Source organism: Chamaea fasciata, unplaced genomic scaffold, assembly GCF_029207755.1.
Source record: "Chamaea fasciata isolate MVZ Bird 193981 ecotype frontalis unplaced genomic scaffold, bChaFas1.0.hap1 SCAF_14, whole genome shotgun sequence".
NCBI classification, from domain to species: Eukaryota; Metazoa; Chordata; class Aves; order Passeriformes; family Sylviidae; genus Chamaea; species Chamaea fasciata.
In genome coordinates, this window is record NW_027094099.1 from 18,573,239 (window position 1) to 18,594,605 (window position 21,367).

Sequence of the window (21,367 nt, forward strand, 5' to 3'; positions counted from 1 at the left end):
GTCCAGGTAAGAGTCCCAGCTCCCAGCCAGGGGAGTGTTCTTACAGCAGGTGCAGTTAAAAACTGAAACTTCCAAAGTCCTGCCTCCTGGAAATACTCTGAGTAGGTTACAGCACTAATTCTGATGACAAAAATACACCTTCTGTTTACCTATCTGCATTTTAAATTGATTGATGTCGAGTTCCAAGCAAAGAACCAGAATGAAAAAAAAACCCAAATTCTTTCCTGATGCCTGACATTCAGTTATTATAGCTCTGTTCTTATCATCAAACTAACTGGAGATGTTGGTAGCTACACTCTGAATAGTGATTCTGACAATGCCTTTGTTGGGTTCATATCTTTCAGGTTAATTCACTTCACAGTTAGAGAATTGCTCCTGAAAATCTCAGAACTTCATTGCTCGTCACTGCAAGTAATGAAGGTTTTACATTTAGAGCTTAGAACATTCTGGAGATTTTACACTTGGTGGAGAAACCTGAGGTGCTGAAATTCATGAGATCAATACTTTGCCATCTGTGAGAGCCTTTGGAATCTCCTGACAAGCAGGGACCCCAGCAATAATTCATAGCTTCAAGCAAGGAAATGCCTGCTTTAAGTGAATGCCAAGTCTATTTAGATTGAAACAGGCAACTTATTAATTAAAAAAAGCTTTATCCAGACAAACACTAGACTAAATAGATGTGAGAAGTTCTATCCTAGCAATTTTTTTTTTTTTTTTTGCTCCTACAGCATCAGCAGGACAGTTGTTTATTCCATCAACCCAGCAGTCTGGCTGCTCCCAAGTCATGTGCTCAAGCATCTCTGTGTTGTCTCCAAAGGCAAAAACCCCCTTCTGCCTGAGAGAAAAACTGAATAGTTGTTTTCTTCAAAGCACAGCAAGGAAAGCCTTGTTGCATCCTGTTTCTGTGTCTTTAGTTTGTTCTTTTTTTATTATTATTATTATTCCAAATGGACAGCCCTGGTTTATTCAGTAATCCTTAAAATGGCAGCAAAGCTTGTACATTAAAATGAAGGTTTGAATTCTGTCTTGTCAGAACAGTGATTTTCCAGGGTAAAACGTGGAGTTTGTGCCCAGCATTTGCTGCTCTGGAATTTATTGCAGGAAAGTGAGGGCGGCTTGACTTTGCTCAGCTTTTCTCTTGTGCTCATGGTGCAGGAAGAGCTGCTTCAGGTATATTCCAGGAAAGACACACCTCACTTTGACTTCAGCCTGGAATTTGTTGTTCACTGGGTGCATTTGGAGGGGAAAAAAAAAAAGAATCCAGTGATTAATCATTCAATTCTGCATTTCTGAATTTCAAAAAAACGTGTTTCTTTCTTAATGATTCATCTTTAAAACAGAGTCAGTGCAACAGATTAACTCGGATGTTCTTGTGAGCCACGTTTATCTACCTGAGGGATTTTTCAGTGGGGATAGTCCAGGATTACTGGTGTGTGATTGTACAGGTATGAAACATGGTATGAGGACAGAAATGATGCTTCTCTTTAAAAGATAGTATAAAAATAATTTTTTTTTTTTTTGGTGCAGATGCTTCATTTTTGAGGTAAGGTAGGGACAGCTGTGGTAGCAGCCAAGCTTCCTCTCAGCTGACCAGCTCCTCACTGGGTGTGAGGATGTCCCTTTGTACAACATATTTTCGAAGTGAACATTTTATGAAGTGGTGAACAGAAATAGTTTTGATTATTGGTGAAATTTAATTATTTTTAAAATGGAAAGTAGTTCCATTCTTTGTATTTGTCAAGAAATAGATTCTCTTCCTCAAATTCTTCATCCTAGCAACACTGTTCCCTGGGTGCATTGCATTAAATTTGGTGAAGCAAAACAGGTATTTGCTGTTAAATATTTACTCTTGCTGCAACTTATTGTTGCAGTTGGAAGCAGGAAATTTTAAAGGAGCCTTTAAGTTGTCATATTGGAATGAAGTGTTTCCATAGGAACTGAAGTTGTAAAATGTTCCTGGAAAACTGAACTCGTGTCCGTACTTCCAAACTTAACTCCTGTATTAAGTTTTGTTTTTCTATTTCGTGTTGCTTAAAGATGTTAAAATGAGGTTTCCAGCAGATGTGTCCTTTAACAAAATTAAAATAAGCTTAAAACCTTTGGGCCAAAGACTTTCACATTTCCAGAGACTGGGTTTTGGATGTTTGTTTGGCTGGGCTTGATGACTTCTCACTGGTAGCCAAATAAGAAACTTGTGAATGAATTGTTGGTTATACAGCCCCATGAAAACCAGTCAATAAAACATTTAGGCAAACTCCGTAGGAAATTACAACACAACCTTGAAAACACACAACTAAAAATAGCGTGGAGTGCTGTGCTGTGATTCAGGAGCTGTGTCTGACCAGAAATGCAGAGTCATGAAGCCGCTCCTGGAGGTGGTGAAACTCAACGTGCCTGGATTTGGGCGGCACCTCAGCGATGGGGAAGCTGGGTATGGTGTGTTTGTCACTCTTTTATCTGGGATAAAACACAGTTTACTTAAATCACAGTTGCAGTAACATCTCATGGGGGTGACTGTGCTGGTTGTGGTGCCTTGGGAAGGCTGAGCTGGAACAGAGTCTGGACAGAGCTGGAGAATAAAGTAGAAATTTATTGAAAGGCCTTTAGGATTCACCTTGGGCAGGACAGGAGTCTGGCCAGGGCTACACCCAAGGTGGACCCAAAATGGTCACAAAATGGCTGAGTGGTCACAAGCTGTTATATTTTTATAAGTTTTGATCTACTTGCGTATTGGGGTTTAATTGTCCAATTCCACCTTCATGTTGTGAGGTCTCATCCTTCTTGTTCCTCCTTCCAGCCCACCCTTGTTTGTGCTTTTGGGGCTGAAAGTTGTCCTTGGTGTGCAGCAGGAAAAGGATTTGTTTTGTGTCCCTGCTCTGTGCAGAGCTGAGTGACACTGACTGTGAGCTCAGAGCTGCACCCCTGGGCAGAATCTGAAAAATGTGAGCTAAAACTCTAAGGCACCATCTGAAGAACGTGCGCAGGTGCAAAAATGGAGTGATTTAACTCTGCCCTCTGTTCCCTCACTCTCCCCCTCACCGCACTGCTCAATCCTGCTCCTCTTTGTCATGCAGGACAAATTTGGAAGCCCTTCAGAAGAAGCTGGAGGAGCTGGAGCTGGATGAGCAGCAGCGGAAGCGCCTGGAAGCGTTCCTCACCCAGAAACAGAAGGTTGGGGAGCTCAAGGATGACGACTTTGAGAAGATCAGTGAGCTGGGAGCAGGGAATGGTGGTGTGGTCTTCAAAGTGTCCCACAAACCCTCTGGCCTCATCATGGCAAGAAAGGTGAGGGGGTCAGAAAGAACAGCTTGGGGGTGGTGTTAATAGAGGACGTCGTCTCTGAACCATTTATTTATTTAAACTTCATTTAGAGAAATAACTGCTGTTGGCACCCAAAAATTACTATTTGATGCCAACTTTGTGTTTCCAGAAGTAGGAAAGGCTGCACTTCCTCATCCTACATCAGCTTCCCAGTTTTTCAGACATAGTGTCACACGTGTTAGTAACGAAAGGATTGGAATCTGTTCCTCCTTTTCCCCTTTCACTCAGGAGTAGGAGGCCTCAAAAATTGCTGGAAGTTGTAGATTAGACAAAAGTGGCAATATTCTGTGTTCTGGGCAATAAGTTTAGAGGGATGGAAAAGGTATCACCTGCCTTAAGAGCTCCCTCACAGGCACACACCACAAAAGGGCCTCTGGATGAGACTGGAGAAGAAAAGAACTCAAAAAATGGGAGTGAGGGAATGCATTGGAGTTCAGTGACATCTCCCGTTCTGTAGTTCCATCCTGTGCAGGAAGGGATTTTTCCTTCCCTGAGAGTATTTTTCATGCTTTACAACCTGGAGCAGTTGTGACCTAGTTTGCAGGAGAATTGAGATTTTTTTTTTTTGACTGAGGTAACTGGGTGGTTTCATTCTCATCGAGTTTACATGAGAAGGTTTCACTTCCTGTCAATATCTCTGGGAACACAACACTCATCCCAGGTCCCATTGTTTTACTACACTGGCAACTTCCCTTTTTTTTTTTTTTGATTGAGAAGTTGAAGACTTCAGATATTTCTTTTTAAGAAGGGGGCAGCATCATCTTCAGCAAAACTAAAGGAAAATGTGCATGTGCTAAGAATAAACTGTGCTGAGGACACTGGCAGTCTGGGGAGAAGCAAAGGAAAATGCCCAATTCTGAGATGTGAGAATTACAAAATGCACAAGTCACTGAGGTTTTCTTGAACTAAATCAATTGAATTGATTTTTGTCTCTTCACCTGCTGTGGGTTTAACAGGAAATTTTGCCCCAATTCATTAATATTTGATGCAGCTGAGATGTTTGCTGAATTGCCATTTTTCTTCCATTTATTAACCAAAATTTCATTTCCATAATTCTCTTTCCTTTCACATAAGGAGCATGCTTGTATTTTATGGGAGGAACAGTCTGGTAGGGGAAAAAGCATTGGAGGTTCAGCTCATTCCTTCCACTGATGCTTTACAAACACCTGGACAGGTATTTTTCAGCAGCTGCCTCGGAGCCAGAGCATCTTTGACACATTTCCCTAAGGAAATGTGCTGGAACAAAAGGTTTCTTCTGGAGAAGGATTTTGTGAAGAGAAGATGGAATTGCTGCCTTTTCATGGGTGCTGTTGTTGTAGGGTTTTCCCTTGGCCCCCAGGAACGCAAGGATGGATTATTTTCCAATTTTCCAGTTAAATTGTAGAATGGTTTGTGTTGGAAGAGGGCTGTGGAGGTCATGAGATGATCAGAGCACGCTCAGAGCCTGCCAGGTATTGAAAACCTCTCTGAATGGCACAGATCAATCCTGAAGAGCAGATTTGATTTGATTTGATTTCATTTCCTGGCCTTCTTTTGCAGTTAATCCACCTGGAGATCAAGCCAGCCATCCGCAACCAGATCATCCGGGAGCTGCAGGTGCTGCACGAGTGCAACTCCCCCTACATCGTGGGCTTCTATGGAGCCTTCTACAGTGACGGGGAGATCTCCATCTGCATGGAGCACATGGTGAGAGCCCAGAAAATTCATTTCCTGCAGGTTATTCGCTGGGGGTCATCCACTGAGCAAACCCTCAGCACCACCAGCAATGCTGTCACCAAAGTTCTCTGCTCGGCTGAAGGTGTGGGTTGGGTTTACTCTGCAAATCTGAGGTTGGAATTGATAGAAGATGTTTTAGGAGGAGGATGAAACATTAGGAGATGTTTTATCCCCTTCTCCAGGGTCTGCCCTGCACAAATGTACCTTCCCAATTGATTCTCTTTTATCTTTTTGTCGTATTTCAAAACATTTAGCCAGTCCTGCTGCTTAAACACTTGTTCTCATTGGGGTTCAGCTTTGGTTTTTTTCTGCAGAATGGACCAGATCACTCTGATAGTGCAGACTCTGTTTTTTCCTAATTTCTACGAATCCATATTTTGTCCCTTTTTAAAATTTGACAGAAAATGCAGACGTGCAGAATCGTGAGCGAGCCCAGAGGGATCTTACACAACTTTTTTAATGCCAAAAAATTATTTTTAACCGTGTTTCATTTTAATACAAAGTACACATTCTCCTCAACATCTGTTTGCCTTTCTCCAGCCATATGGACTCAAAACATGAAAAGTAAATTCTCTGTAATTAAAGGACAGTGAAATTTGTTGCCTCACTTGGTGAAGATTTTTAACAATACAGCTGAAGACCTCTTGATTTTTTTTTTCCCCCTGAAAAGAACTGTTTCTTTGGAGAGAGAAGCTGTGTTTTTATTATTTTTTTTTTCTGGAAAGTGCATGTGATTGTTTTAATGCTTCTCTGGCCCCTCAGAATTTTTAGAAGGAATCGATGGTTGCTTAGGAACGAGCGCTCACCATCCGGGTTCCAGGCATGGGAGAGCCCAGGGGAAGGTGTGCACCCCCCAAAACACAAATTCCTGCTGGGAACTGGCAAGTGGAGCTCTCAAAACTGAAAGGAAGAGGGGAAAAAAATAGGAAAGTAGGTGTTAAAATCTGTGAAATGTCACAGATGTGCACAGCTGTGGCTGCTGAAGGAGCCTGTGCGTTACCACGTTCCAGAGGAGAGAGATGGTGTTCCAAGAGAGAAATAAAAGGCCTGAAGAGTCTCAATTTATTTGTCAATGAGAAAATCACCAGCAGCAGTCAGGGTTTGTAGGTTCCTAAGCAGGGAATAATATATCTGACAGGGAATATTATGTCTGACAGGGAACATTTTCAATTTAAGAGAAGGCAGGGTGAAATCTGGTGGTGACTCTGGTCCAAGCCAGACTGGATACAACGTTTTACACACAGAACAACTGATCAATAAGTTATGAAATCCAAAGAGAGGTGGATTATTTGAATTATAGTCTTAATTTAGTGTTAAGCTTAAGGCAGATCATTGGTAGAAGTTTTTGGGTAAAAGATTGGATGAAAATCTCCATTGTGGTCGGGTTTTTTTCAGTTGTTACCACTCAGAAATCTTATTTTTAGCAGTGGGTTACAAAACCTAAGTAGGATTACGAACAAAAAGTTGGAGGTGGAACAGGAATGGAACTTGAGTGTTGGATATTTTTAGGTGCCTAAATTCAAGATCAATGCCTAGCTTTGCTTAGCAGCAGGTATTTAACAGGCAAAAGGATTGGAGGCAGCTCCTGCAAGACACCGAAGGCTGCAGCCAACATGAGGCAGCTGAATTGTGTTCAGCCTTGTCTAGGATCAGAGCTGGTCCTCAGGGAAGGGGAAAAAAGTTTTTTTTTCTGTACAAAATTATGGTTAACATGCCAGTGTCTCAGCAGAGACAGCTGTCCAGAAATTGAGACCGGTTTAACAAGAGATTTCTAGAGAGATTTTTTTTTTTTTCCTGCTGGTTTATTTTTAATCAAGTGTGGAGTATGTGGGTGTGTTTTTCTACAAAAATACGTGATCAGAAAAGTATTTATATACTTCCCTTCTCATAAGAGTTGTAGATTTTAGTCCTCAAATAACAAACCTTTGTGTTCCAGGGTTTGGTTTTTTTTTTTGGCTTTCACCATGTATAAATGTTGATGAAAACTTTCAAAGGGGAGGTTAAGGCAGAAGGCAATTCATTCCTCCACTTGGATCTTCCTGTCAAGTGTGGGGAGATACCCGGAGCTGATCCAGACAGCAGGATATGGTTTTAAATTTGAAAAACAACTTTTCAGTTTCCTCTTTGGTTGTATATTCTCTGCTCCAGAGAATCCAGACCTTATGCACAAGTCTATTGTTGAATCAGTTGCTAAAAATAAACAGCATTTTTCCCAGTTTTCCTTTTGAAAGGCTCTTAGCAACAGGGGGATAAATTTGCGTTTGCTGGGGGTGTGTGTGCATGCAGGCAGTTTATTTAATCTAATAAACAAGGCCATGGCTTACCGGGGAACCTTCAGAACATTTTCTCCCTGTTTTGGTTCTTCCTGTGCCAAACCAACCTTCCATCCTTGGAAGAGTCACCCTGGACCTGCAGAAGGGACACAGGCAGCTCCTCCTGAGCAGGGTCTGCTCTGGGAGAGGAGGGATCTGGGGTCTCTCATCATCCTGGGCTACCACTGGCACAGTTTTCCAGAGAATTTGGGGCTGCCCCAGATCCCTGGAAGTGCCCTAGGCCAGGCTGGAGGGGCTTGGATCACCCTGGGATAGTGGAGATGTCCCTGCCCCAGGCTTAGAGATCCTTTCTAACCCCATCAGTCTGAGATTTTCAAGCAGAAGACTCTTGCCTCTTCCAGTGTGATGAGTTTTCAGTCCCCCATAATCAGGATCAATAAATTTTTTTTCTGTCTTTGGAGGAGGAGGATTATTGTGGGTGGCTGTGACAAAGAAAAAACGCATTGGACTGAAAATTACAGAAACATGTGAAGACCTTCCTGCCTTCTTGGCACTGTTTGTGGACAGAGCTTCCTTAAGGAGATCCAAACCATGGGAATGCTGCTCTGGAAGAGCATTGTGTGCAGTGTTTATTTGAGTGGATGTTGTTAGTGGCCAAATGTGTGTTTAAAACAAACACAAACCCGACTGATTCCTCCTGAGGAGCAATTTATTTGTTTCGGGTTTGCACCGCAACAATGTCAATGCAAACATGAACAGCAACTTTAAAAAAAATAACAAATGTAGGCTTCAGTTTACAGCTTAAAATATTTTAGAGCAATTTGATTCAAGTGTGACTATTGAAATATTTCTTATTAGGATGGTGGCTCCTTGGATCAAGTGCTGAAGAAGGCTGGGAGAATTCCAGAGCAGATCCTGGGCAAAGTTAGCATTGCGGTGAGTGGGTGCCCTGTGGGCTTTCCTTGGGCAGTGCCACGTGCAGGGGTCAGGGAGAGGAGAACATTCCCAGATTTTTCAGTGTGTTTCTTCATCTTTCAGTCTCTTTTCTAAAGCATCTTTGTCTGTGCTAGCTGTGGGCCCTGGAATGAGTAAAATATTCTGGTGTGTGTGTGTGCTTGGAGCTGCTGCTTTTGCATCAGTTGATGTTTCTCAATTAACACTTCCTTATTTTCCAATATTACCTTTTCCTCTCCATTCTGCAGCAGGCTCTGTGTCCAGAGCTTCCAGGAAGGGGTTGGGTTTGGTTTTTGTTTTTCTAGTCTGAGCTGGAGGTACAAATTAAAGCTCAGGGTTGGCTGGCAGTGATTACATTTTGGGATTTCTCTTAAGCTGCGTGCATTTGGAATTCTTGTACAGACAAAGCATTCAACTCTCCCTTCTGCTTCCTAAATTAATTTCTTTTTCATTTATCTCTAGGTAATAAAAGGACTCACATATCTGAGAGAAAAGCATAAAATAATGCACAGAGGTGAGATAAAAGTTTGTGTTGTAACTTTCCTTGGGTATCATTTTTATTCACATTAAAAGACTCCTTTTTTTCTATGCTTGGTTCTTGATGGTTCCACATGACTTTGCTTCAAAGGGTTTTTCTTGGGCAAACTATTGAGAACTGTCAGGCAGAACTGCATCCTTTTTATACTTTAAAACAACTAAAAAAAGCGTGGTGTAGCTGTGTAAAATGGGAGTGTTGCTTCTCCTGGGTCTTTAGTTACTTTAGAAGAGATATATTGGATTATTTTCTGCTTTAATTGCCCTTTTGAAAATCCAGCTCCTCCATTAATCTGTTGCATGTTCCATTAAAGAAGAATGACCCTTGGTACAGTAATAAATCCATTTACTGCTGCTGTGGGTGTGATGTGAAGGTGGAGCTTTGGAGCACAGGAGAATATTCAGGTTATGAAATCTCTGCAGCAGACATTAATACACGTCTGAATTTACATTTACTGCCCAGACCAAGAAGAGGAATCAGCAATCCCAGCTTGCACAAGCTGTTGTAGGATCACCTTACACATGGAGATGTGTTTATCACACATTCCTGCTTTGTGGGGTTATTTTTTAAAACAAATATAGCTCTCTTGTGGAGCAGGGAGGTTGGAGGAAGACTCTAAACATTTCTGGTGACAGTTTCAAAGTCATTTGTCTCTGTTCAGAGCATAAGGACTCCAGGGAAAGGGATCACCTTATTTTAGGGCATCCTGGACGAGTTACTGCTGCATCTTGTTGTTCTCAAGGCAGCCACAGCAGTGGGTTGTTACTATGTTGGCTGCTTGGGGTTTTTTGGTTTTGTTTTTTTTTAGGTTGATCTTGCTCAGCTGAGACAGCAGTTTTTATTTCTTTATTTTTCAGTTTTACAATCTGTAAATCTGATCAATCCAAAATGAAGCCCTCCTGATCTTGTTTAAGTGCAGCTTAACCTCGTGGTATTTGCTGCATCAGGGGTTACACTGCGGGTTCATGGGCCAACAAAAAAATCCTCTTCTACAACAAAAAAAATTCCTCCTCTACAACAAAAAATTCCTCTTCTACATTTCTTCCCGTTTTCCTGGGTTGAGTGTGCCCTGCAGTGTCAAATCCCACGTGCACATTGTGGTTTTTATGTCCCAGCTCAGTTCCCATCCTGTGTGCTCTGCCAGCAGCAGGAATTGGTGACCCCGTGCACTTCTTGCAGAAGCTGCTCTGTGATCACATCACATCTGTGATGTCTGATGTAGAGGGAGCCAAGATGACATTCGGGGAGTTGGTGATGGCCAGTGCTGGCAGCTAAAAGGAGAATCAGTCAGAGCAGTGAGTTGGTTTTCCTCCCTCTGGACAGCCAGAGCCAAACCTGCAGCTCCTGTCCTCGGTCTGTGCCACAGACTTTGTGCATTATTTGGACACTCCTTCTGAAGGTTGGAGTGCAGGTGAAGCTGCTTCTGGCAGTTCTTCCAACCTGCCTCTTCCTTGAATCCCAGCTGAAACAAAGAGTGCTGCTAAAAGCACTTTCCCTCTAACTGTGTCAGCATTATTTTATACACAGCTCTAATAATTGCAGATTTCTGGGCTTTGCTTTCTCCACTGCACTGACAAGGTGAGAACAGCATCTCACACGGGCTGTTTGTTCTCACTCATCCATCCCTGGGGGAAATGTGTGCACTTGGTGGGTTTGTTTTCAGCAGGATTTGTTGGGAGTTGTGCTGTGGGCAGGGTGGGTGACTTAAAAATGAAGAGACATCCCTGTTAAACGTGAGAACATGGCAACAAAGGGGCCAAAAAATCTGTTCTGGAATCTAAAGACAGCCAGGTTGGTGAGAAGTCATTTGCAGGGAGGAATTTATTCCACTGCTGTGTTTTATTACCTGCGTGGCAGTATCAGCAAGTTTGGAATATTTAACCTGAACTGCTTCAGTGCACAGCTGTGTCCTGGACTAACTGAGGAGAAGTGTTCACTTGTCATTCCAGACAGCTCAAGGAAGAAGATTTTGGAGCTTTTTTAGAGCAGGAATGGAAAATACAGTCCTTTTATAGAGGAAGAGACAGTTCTTTTGTAGAGGGTTTGCTCGTGTGGAGCACTGTGCTTTGTGTTCTGGACAGACAGGAGTGAAATCACAAAACCTCTGGGAGTTCAACTGGTGTCATCCAAGGCAGGCACAGGAAAGGAAGGGGTGAGGAGCACGACTGCTGGATATTTTAACAATATCTTCTGTTAAATAAAGGTATCTGTGCTGCTGTCTGGAGTTTGATCCTCTCTGGGCAGTCTGTCCTTGCAGAGAAGCTGCTCTGGAAGGTTTTGAGCCCCAGCTGGAGGCAGCAGCCTCAGGGCAGCAGGGAAGTGTCACTGCTCTGTTCCAGGGTTGCCGTTCCAGGGGATTCTTGGGAGATCCTGCCTTGGGAGATCCCAATAATGTACATGACACATTTCTGGTCCGTGTCCTCACAGGTCTGCTCAGTAACTGGTACAGAGTGAATTCTGGCCTGAAGGTGTTGTGACAGCATCCAGGGCCACATTTCAGAATGAACTTGTGGGGCAAGTTCATTCCCAGTAAATTCCCCAGAAATTATCATGCATTCTGGAAACTTCCCTGTGTTCCCAGCTCCCTTTGCAGTGTCATAAATCCACCCCCCTGGCAAGGGACTTCTCTAGAATTCTCTTCCTGGCTTCTCTGGGATGGTTTATAAAATATCTTCCACTTTCTTTAAAGCTGAAATGCTTACATAACGCATTGTGTGTTCCTTTTGTCCGTTCCTTGCAAGTTGCAGCAGAGATTTTGCAGGATGCCTTGGCATTCCTGTTCCTCTGGCAATACAGATCTCTGGTTTCCAGAGAAACTGCTCGAGTGCTCAGAGGCTCTGGAGTGAAAATAGAATAGGTGCTGCATTTAGAGGGGTGGAAAGGCAGCAGCCTTCCAAACATCACACTGATCACATGGGGTGCCTTGTGTGGAAAAGGAAAATACTCCAGGGAGGAGAAGCTTTGTGCAGAAATGCAGCGAGGAGATGGGATTGCTGTGCTGGTGTGAGAGCTGCAGTGTGGCATTGCCACCTGCAAGAACACTGAGGGGAAGAGGGAAGCCTTCAGGAGATCAGGGGGGATTCTGAAACTTAAAGATGCTCATAAAGAGAATTTTGTTTGGGGGAGTGGAATGGAAATGGTTTCTTTCTTTGCCATTTCATGATGAAGTACCAATGAACTCCAGAGATGAAAGTGAGGATTGGCCTCTTAGTTCTGAGTCGAATTTGTAGCATTTGTGCATTGATGAGCAGCCCAAATGTGGCTGTCTGGGATTTGTTCAGGCTCTGCTGTGCCTGCGGTGTTTTTTTGCAAACCCTGTTTTTCCCACCTTGCTTTTGCACAGAGCTTTGGGAGCACATCCCTGTGCAGATGGGAATCTCTAATCTCAGGTTGTTTTTTAACTCCTGCTGGAGTTTAAAACTGCTGGGTGAAGCTCCCAGCCTGGATTCTTCCTTTCCATGGTGAATTTCCCTGTGGTGAGGTGTCTCAGCAGGCAGGGCTGGCCCAGAGGAGGCAGAGCTTGCACAAGGTCCAGCTGTGTGCCCAGCTGGCCAGATCCTCTCCCAGGGGTGGGGAGTTGAAAGCAGCACACACCAAATACCTGCCTGGGTTTTCCATACACAAATCAGCCCGGGAAACTGTGCCTGGACAGTTTCAGTTGCCTGGAAAGGGATGTCAGGGACAAAAAAATGGAGCCACAATTTCCCAAAGTAGGTAATTATCCAGACTTTGTGTTCCTCCTCAGAAAGGAGCTGGGGGAGAACAGCTGAAACTGTTTTATTTTCCCCTCCCCATGGATCGGTGCTCAGTGAGGCACAAACCTTTGTCACATCTGTGTCCCCTTCCCAGGGACATCCCGCGGGCGTCCCAACCAAAGGGCAGCTCCTGGAATTTCTCTGCGCTTGAAAGTGAAAAGCAAATGTGGCAGCCTACAGACTTCTGAGTCTGCTCTAAAGTGAAATTATGATTCTCCTTCTTCAAGACAATTTTGCAGTTCCCTTTCTGCTGCAGCATTACTCTGCCAATGTGGGCTGTTGGTTGCTTATTTTGATAATGCGTTGGTAATGACCAGCTAAGCAGTGAGATACAGGGAGAAACCTCCTTCCAGCTCTAAAAGAAACACTGAACACTTGTTCCCTGTACCTTTGCATTCACAAAGAGCTGTTATTAGTTGCTAAGCTACCAGTGACCCTTATTAAATTTCCATTTAGGAGAAGTGATTAATTCCAAATCATGAGGGGGCTCTGTCACAGGAAAAAAAACAACCTCGAATTATTTCAAATACACATTTTCAAGAATAGGAAAATTATTTTTTTCAGAGCTTTAAAAAAAACAACAAACGAACCCAACAAAAAATCCCAAATCTAAACCAACAAACAAACCCAAGACCACCACCCCAAAAAACCCCTAGAAACCCCAACCCAGAAAGCAAGAACCCACCCCAGGGAGTGTTTGGCCATAGGATGATTAATCCTATGTTGATATGAAGGAATGATTGTGTGGCTGCTGTAATTAATTGACCTTTGTAAAATAAATATGTAGGGCCTCTTTATTGATCGTTTCTAGGCAAAGTATCATCATTCAGGAGGAGTTCTGCTGTTGTACACTTATTTATCTCAGAGGAAACCATTTATCTGCAAGGAGGATGTGGATGCCCAAACCTAATATTTGAAAGCCAGGAATTTGGGTGAAATCAAAAAGCTGACAACTCTTTTTTTGCATGTGTAATTTTGAATGGTTTTTCTTACTTATCTGTAGTCAAAGAGTCTGTGAGATGGACCCAAATCTCTGATTATTCCCAGACAAGGGCCAGAATTGTGTCACAGAAGGGAAACATAAGGAGGCAGATGAGAATTCTCACCTTGCATTGTCAGGTTTCCTGTTTTATCTCCTAAATCATCCATTCATTTTTTATTTTTATTTTTTTTTTTCCAGATGTGAAACCATCCAACATTTTGGTAAACTCCAGAGGTGAAATCAAGCTTTGTGACTTCGGTGTCAGTGGGCAGCTGATAGATTCCATGGCAAACTCCTTCGTTGGCACACGCTCCTACATGTCTGTAAGTACAGGTTTAAATCCAGATTTTACAGCTCTGAGTTTGTTAGGGTTGAGCTGTCCCAGTTCTGGTGATCAAACAAGAACCAACTGTTGCTGTTCCTGGTTCAGCTCTTGCTGCATTCCAGGAATATTCTGGTGTCAGATCAGATTCTGTGTGTGTGTGTGTGTGTTGAGGGGGGAAGAACAGTTGCAGGAAAAGCCAAAAACCTGGAATGTTTACGACACTCCAGAAGAGCTGGGGCTGTGTCTACACTGCAGAGCCCAGTCACTTCTTCCCTTTGGGGGTTGCACACGTGTGTCTCCCAGAAAATCCCAGTGTCGATGGTTTGTTTTCCTTGGGAAGTGTGCTTCTCTTCCCACTCCAGCCTTTGCTGGGGTTGCTCTGTAGGCAGAGTGCTGCCTCACCAGCTCCTGGTGGGACTGCTCCCAGATCCCAGCGTGGGGAAATCCTGGGAGAGGGCAAGGAATTCATCTGGGGCTGTTCCCAGGGCGTTCTGTGCTCCTGAGGATGAGGATCACCTTGGAGCTTCTTTCCAGAGGAGCTCTCTGTGTGATGTGCCAGCCCCAGCTCATGGCAACAGGAGCTCTTTTATTCTCACACACCTTGTTCAGCGCACAATTAACTGCTGCACTTGTTCCCAGCTCTGGCTGCAGCATTAAAACCGTGTGGGCTTAGGCTTCAAGGGAAACAGCTTTAATGCCGCCTGTGTTCAGCAGGAGACCTGCCCTGTCTTTGTGTCACTTCACCTTGGTGACACACTTGAGGGCAGCCTGGGCTTGCAGTTCTCACATCTGGGGGCTGTTGCTAATGAGCAAAACCAAATGCACAGCTCATCCCTGCTCCTGCCTTCCCCTGGCTCTTCCAGGAGAAGGGATGGGAGCCAAGTGCTGTCTGCCTTCAGTTTTCTTCGGTTTGTTGTTTTTACAGGCTGAGGGTTGGCTTTGCTCTCTGGCACCACAGACCAAGCCACGAGGGGGATTTTGTCTCGCAGAGTCTGAAGGCTCTTCTCTTGCAGTAGCTCCCTTTGCACACTCCTATACGTACAAAACCATGCAGAATTATTGTGTGCAAACATCCCTTTCTACCACAGGGAGGTGTGGAAAAACAACAGTGTTTAACTTGAACAGATTTCTGGATTTTAATTATATTTAAAGAAAAAGTGCTCTCTCTGTTTCCTGCTCTTTCTCATCCACCCACCTTCCTTTACACTTATATTTTATTAAAATCTCGGGATTTGGACATTCCTATTCTGTCCAGCAGTTGTGTAGTTTGTTCAGATGGTTTTGGAACTGACTGAGGTGGGACACTGGAGAAAACTCAAACATAATCTCAGTAAATGCTACAAAACTAATTAAACAAGACTATCACCCCTCCTGTGGCAGAAGGAAAAGGCTTTACTGCATTCTCACATTCTCTGAGAGGGAGTTTCAAATTACATATGTATTTTTCCAATATGTGCATGTAGTCAGAGAAGAATCTGCATCATTTGGGTAAAATATGAGCTTGATTTTAAAAAGAGTGGAGAAAAGTGAACATTTTCTTGGAGAACTCTCAGTAAAAATGGATTTTAGGGTGAAGTAGATCAAAGTATTAATAATTTCAGGAACCATATTCAGCACTGAATATAGACTGACAAAGCAGGTGCAAAAATGAAGCAAAAGGAGTTGGTGCAGCCCTCATCTGCTGGTGTTGGCAGAAGCAGGAGGTGGATTCAGTGCTCAAAACTGAGGATCTGTGAAGCAGTGGGACTGGAATAGTCAGACGCATTTCTGATCATGATTCAACTGACCAAAAAAAATCCCATCCTGCAATACCTTTACAGTGTGTGGATCTCCTAAAGACAATGCAAAAGATATTTTTGGCTGTGATATTGCCTGCAGAGCCTTGTGTAATACTTCCATTGGATGTGTGCTGAAGAAATAAACCAGCACAGAAGAGAAGAATTTCTGGAGAGTCTCACAGTTGTTTGCAGTGCTGGAATGTTTGAGGAACTTGAGGAAATACAGAGGCAAAAAAAAAAAAAATTCTGGTATTTCCAGGAAAATACCAACAAGTCACTCATGTGAGCATGCTGTACTAAGAGGTTTCATCCTTTCATTTATCCAGGTTGTTGCAGAATGTAATTTTTTTTTGTAATTTCATGTTACAAACCTGCCTCTCTCCCCTTCCCTGTGTTTTGCAGCCCGAGAGGCTGCAGGGCACTCACTACTCAGTGCAGTCAGACATCTGGAGCATGGGGCTGTCCCTGGTGGAGATGGCCATTGGCAGGTACCCCATTCCCCCTCCTGACTCCAAGGAGCTGGAATTGATGTTTGGCTGCCCCGTGGAGGGAGATTCTCCAGTCACAGAGACCTCGCCCAGGCAAAGAGCGCCCGGCCGGCCCATGAGCTGTGAGTTACAACCCTGAGTCCATTCCCAGCACCCTGAGCTCGTTCCCAGCACCCTGAGCTCGTTCCCAGCACCCTGAGTCCATTCCCAGCACCCTGGGCTCGTTCCCAGCACCCTGAGTCCATTTCCAGCACCCTGAGCTCGTTCCCAGCACCCTGAGTCCATTCCCAGCACCCTGAGTCCATTCCCAGCACCCTGGGCTCGTTCCCAGCACCCTGAGTCCATCCCCAGCACCCTGGGCTCGTTCCCAGCACCCTGAGCTCGTTCCCAGCACCCTGAGTCCATCCCCAGCACCCTGAGTCCATCCCCAGCACCCTGAGCTCGTTCCCAGCACCCTGAGCTCGTTCCCAGCACCCTGAGTCCATTCCCAGCACCCTGAGTCCATCCCCAGCACCCTGAACTCGTTCCCAGCACCCTGGGCTCATCCCCAGCACCCTGAGTCCATTCCCAGCACCCTGAGCTCGTTCCCAGCACCCTGAGTCCATTCCCAACACTCTGAGTCCATTCCCAACACCCTTCCCTGCCAGCTTCAAGGGCTATTCTATCTCATCCTGCTCTGCACAGTGGGGCTTGAAACTTTTAAAAAACCAGGGTTGTAGTGGGCACCTGGCTGAGCTTCAGTGAGAGCACAGAGCACCAGAGACCCTTTTGTTGGTGGTTCTTGTGCACAGCCCCAAGATCCCAGTTTGTTGCTCTGGTTTTCTCCAAGACGCTGATCCAAGTGCTGCAGGATGATTCCCAGTGAAGTGAGTGCTTTGGATCACACCTGGAAGTGTCTCCTTGCATGAAAGCATTTCCCTGCTGCTGTTGCACCTTTTTTCTGTAGATCTGCTGGGTGCCAGGTGCCAAAAGTGTCAGACTTGGGCTTCCTCAAGCAGCCCTAAAGCCCTGCAGGGACAGTGACACTGATCCCTCCTCTCCCATTTCTCCCCAGCCTATGGATCAGACAGCAGACCCCCAATGGCAATCTTTGAACTTCTGGATTACATCGTCAATGAGGTAAATTATCACCGTAAAAAATCTGCACTTTCCACTTTAAAACTGTAAACTTTTAAAGCATCCTGCGATCTGGGGGACTGTGGGGTTAGTGCTGTTTAGTCTGGTTTAGCCTTATGACTGTCACAATTCTCTTATCTCTCAAACAGCCGAGTTCCAAGGCTGGTTAGAGATTCCCGTTTTAGAATGGGTTGTTTCCAGTATTTCCACAAGTACCACTGAAACCTGTGTGACTCCACTGCTTGTGTTCCTCAAAAAAAAACAACCCAACCAAGCCATGCTCATGCTAGCTGTCATTTGTAGCATTGGATAACAATTGTTCCAGCTGGATGAATTATTGAAAAGTGTCCAGCTCACCCGTTTCAAAGGCACAGTTGGTGTCTGGGTGCCTGCATTGCCTGTGCCACTGAGAAATTGATAAATTGCTTCTGAAACTCATCTGCCTGCACAATCCTCTCAGATTACAGATCTGTTTTGCATATTATATAACAGCCCAGCCTGCCAGCACTGACTCTGAGAGCAGAGTTAGCATTGAATTACTTCAGCTGCTGTGGTCCTGCTCTTGCAGCATTCCTGAGAGGGTCAGTTTGGGCTGAAAAGCTGCAGGAGTTGGAGAGTTTGGCAAGATTATCTTGTGCCACCTCTGATTTAGCACAAACTTCTTCAGCGGGAGCTGCTCCCTCCAGCACGGGCTGTGCACCAGTGAGGGAGGGGTGCAGGCCTCGTCTCTGCTCTGTGCATGAAACTCAGTGTAAGGATGGAAACTTAACCCTGATCCTGTAGCAAAGTCCTGGAGGACGAGGCAATATCTGATACCAAGGTTTATGCAGTCCCCCTTCTTTATTTGTCAGAATTCTTCAGAGCCTGAACAAACTCATTCCCAGGGACAGAAAATTGACATCAAAAGGATTATGGAACTAATGACGTGCAGGGCATCTTCCCTCAGCTGTGTGGAGAATGACAGGGTGCTAATTAGTGCTCTGAGCCTTCCTTGATGAGAGCTGAGGCTGTGCTCACCCCATTCAGGTGTGTGTGTATGTGGAGAAAGTAGAACAACCAACCAAGCAGAACCCACCAAAACCCACCCCATACCAGGGAAAATCTGATTTATTGCTGAAACACCTGGAATCCTGCAGCTGGCAGTAATAACCCAAATCAGCCAGGGTTTTACAGCTTTGCTCAGATGTGGGACATGGAGCTGGTAAACCCCTGAGTAGGTTGTGCATCATCGTGTATTAGTTATGCTGAATGATTGCTGATTTTAAAAATCTGTTTATCTACAGCCACCTCCAAAACTGCCCAATGGTGTCTTTGGTTCTGAATTTCAAGATTTTGTTAACAAATGGTGAGTGTTTTCTCTGTGTTTTCTCTGTGGCTCAGCCCTGCCTTGTCCATCAGGCACTTGGCAATCACAGTCCCTGCTCCAGGCCAGGGCAAATGTAAGGACTGCAATCAGCATAATCCTCTTTGAGTGTTAATTGCCTGAAGTTCATCTCACAGGCAGCACGACACTGTGCACCCAGAGGGACCCCGAGGCTCAGGGAGAGTCCTCTCTGAATTTCTGCTCTGTATTTCTGCTGCTGTATTCAGCACTTTATTTCTGCTGCTGTGTGCAGCTCAGAGCAGCCCTTTCCCAGCCTTAGGAGGTGACTCCCAGCACAGACAGCTCCTGCAGCGGCTGTGCCGTAGGCTGCAGAGTCTTGCAGGCTCCAGAGGTTTGTTCTTGCCCAGGAACCAGCACCTTTATCCCAGCAGCCACTCCCCCACCTCTTCACTTTCCCACTTGCACCTCAGTGGTGCCAGCACTGAACCAATGCTAAGGGAGGCAGCTCGCTGCAGTTTGTTTATCAGATATCTGTATTTGCTGCTTCCGGGAGGAAGGACAGTCACGCAATAGCCCTGGCTTGATCCTGAGCTTGACTTGGGGCAAAGAAACGTGAGGGATAAAGTGGTTCATGTTGTTTTGGTTGAAATGGGGTTTATGTCCCCAGCTTGGTTTAGACGCTCAGCAGTCTCAGACAAGTCAGGATTTCTTACCTGGAGCTGTGGAGCCCACAGAGGGGAATTGCAGGCTCACATCTCTGTCTGAGAGGCACCTGATGCTCTTATGGAGCTGTGTCACCACACCAGCGCAGTACAACCAACAACTCCAGCCTGATCTTAAAAGATAACAGGGTGTAACTTGTGCACCACTTTGTGTTTTCCTAGTTTAATTAAAAATCCTGCTGAGAGAGCCGACTTGAAGCAGCTGATGGTAAGTGAAGGTTTTTAATTTCATTTTAATCTAAGAGCCCTTTCCCAGGCAGGTTGGCTTCCTCAGCTGGCCCAGGGCAGACCGGGGGGGGCCCATGAGCAGCTCAGCTTGAGCAGGAACAGCTTTTCTGAGCTGGAGATCAAGGGGCTGCAGCTTTCACCCCCTCCGACAACAGGGACTGCCAAGGAGACCAAAATTCTGGTGGGTTGTGGAGTCTGCCATTTGATAATCACAGTTGGTGACTAAAATTAATTAACAAAAGAATTCTCCCTTGAGTTTCTTAGGTAATGATAAAGTCTTGGTTAATACTTTTAGGAAGACAAAAGAACAAAGCTCCACATGCCATATGGACTAATTAAATACATTTTTAATCATCTGTTGCGAAACACAAGATTTGTCACTTTTTTTACCAGCTTTGTCTTGCAGAATCTGTAGAACTCAACACAAATCCTGCATTTTTCCCCTGTGTCAAATAACCATATCAATCTCAGGGCACCTTTTTATGGTTTGAAGTGTAGTGCCAGGACTTCAGCTGAGGTGCAGAAAATCAGGTTTTCCCTGCCCTGACCCTGCTGCACAATAATGGTGCAAAATGCAGAGAGATTTTTTTTTTATTACAAAAAACCTTTTAGTGCCCAGGCAGACATTTTCCAGAGTCTTACCTCGAGTGGCTGAGTCACATCCTTTATCATTTCTGTGCTGCAAGTGCTCCGTGGCAGGATTCCTTTGGGATGCTTTGCCACGTGCTGCCTGTTCCGTGGAGAACTCCCCCACGTGGTTTGTAAAGTTTCCCAGCTCCATTGCTCCAGGTGGATTTAGGGCGCTCCTGCGGGGCTGCTGCCGAGCAGGCTGAGAGCTGGCAGCCTGACCCTGTTCTCCTGTGCCCAGATCCATGCTTTCATCAAGAGATCCGAGGCGGAGGAGGTGGATTTTGCGGGGTGGCTCTGCTCCACCATCGGCCTTAACCAGCCCAGCACCCCCACGCACGCCGCCGGCGTCTGAGCCCCGGGGGCAGCTCCTGGACTGTACCTCTGGTGACAACCGTGCTCTCCTGGTCCTCTTCTCCTCCTCAGCTTGTACCCGTTCAAACATGTATTTCACCTCTTAAGGAAGAATGTCTTGATAAGCATGTGCCAAAAACGGTTTTAAATCTCGTCCTAAACTAATTGGTATCGTACCGGGTTCCGTCGTTCACACTGACCAAATGTAAGCTGTGTAAGTTCCAGTGCTTGCTGATTTTAGGTGATTATGGATATTCTTTCTTAATGAAAATATCACTTGGGGGCAGGGGTGGTGGGGGGGAGGGGGGTTGGCCCCTGGCTTGTTTGAACTTTATCGAGACTCTTTGTAAATCGTTGGTACTTCAATCATGCTTTCCCTGAGCTCCCCGGGCTCGGGATCGGGATGCTCCGAGCCTGTCTGTGAGCATGCTTTGCTGCTGCCCAGCTGTTCCTGAAAGTTAGGCTCCAATGTTGCTGTTGTCCAGAGATCTCTCTCTTTTTGCAGGTGAAGAAGGCAAGAGCTCTGCATTTCTCGGAATGCACAGGGCAATATTCTAATTGTAGACTTGTTCATATTTCTATATTTATTTTTTTTTCCGAACATATCATCATCCTTGGATTTAGTGGTGTTATGTCTTTCTAATTGATTTTTAAAAGTTAGTTCTTGGAGGTGTCCTATGGAATCGAGACAATGATCCAAGCACTTTGCTTTCTTTTAACCTAAAGAGTCATGACAACTGTGTTTAATGTCTAAAAGTGTATGAAAATCCTTTATTGTTTTATTCTCTCAGATGTTCAGCAATGGGTTCTCTTAATAAATATATTATCATGTAACTTCTTGAAGCTTTTTTTTTTTTTAATAACCTGAC

General features: G+C 44.8%; 1 protein-coding gene across 1 annotated transcript in view; it reads left to right on the plus strand.

Moving 5' to 3' along the window:
- The window catches only part of MAP2K1 (mitogen-activated protein kinase kinase 1), a 32,686-nt gene extending 11,354 nt beyond the window's left edge, over window positions 1–21,332 (plus strand). Inside the window, exons 2-11 of the mRNA XM_066196797.1 lie at window positions 3,075–3,285; window positions 4,861–5,007; window positions 8,169–8,246; window positions 8,727–8,778; window positions 13,735–13,859; window positions 16,042–16,249; window positions 17,182–17,246; window positions 18,527–18,588; window positions 19,452–19,497; window positions 20,386–21,332. Coding sequence (XP_066052894.1) covers window positions 3,075–3,285; window positions 4,861–5,007; window positions 8,169–8,246; window positions 8,727–8,778; window positions 13,735–13,859; window positions 16,042–16,249; window positions 17,182–17,246; window positions 18,527–18,588; window positions 19,452–19,497; window positions 20,386–20,499 — 1,108 coding nt within the window. The 3' untranslated portion in view covers window positions 20,500–21,332. The remainder of the gene's footprint in view (window positions 1–3,074; window positions 3,286–4,860; window positions 5,008–8,168; window positions 8,247–8,726; window positions 8,779–13,734; window positions 13,860–16,041; window positions 16,250–17,181; window positions 17,247–18,526; window positions 18,589–19,451; window positions 19,498–20,385) is intronic.
- Window positions 21,333–21,367: the final 35 nt, after the last annotated feature.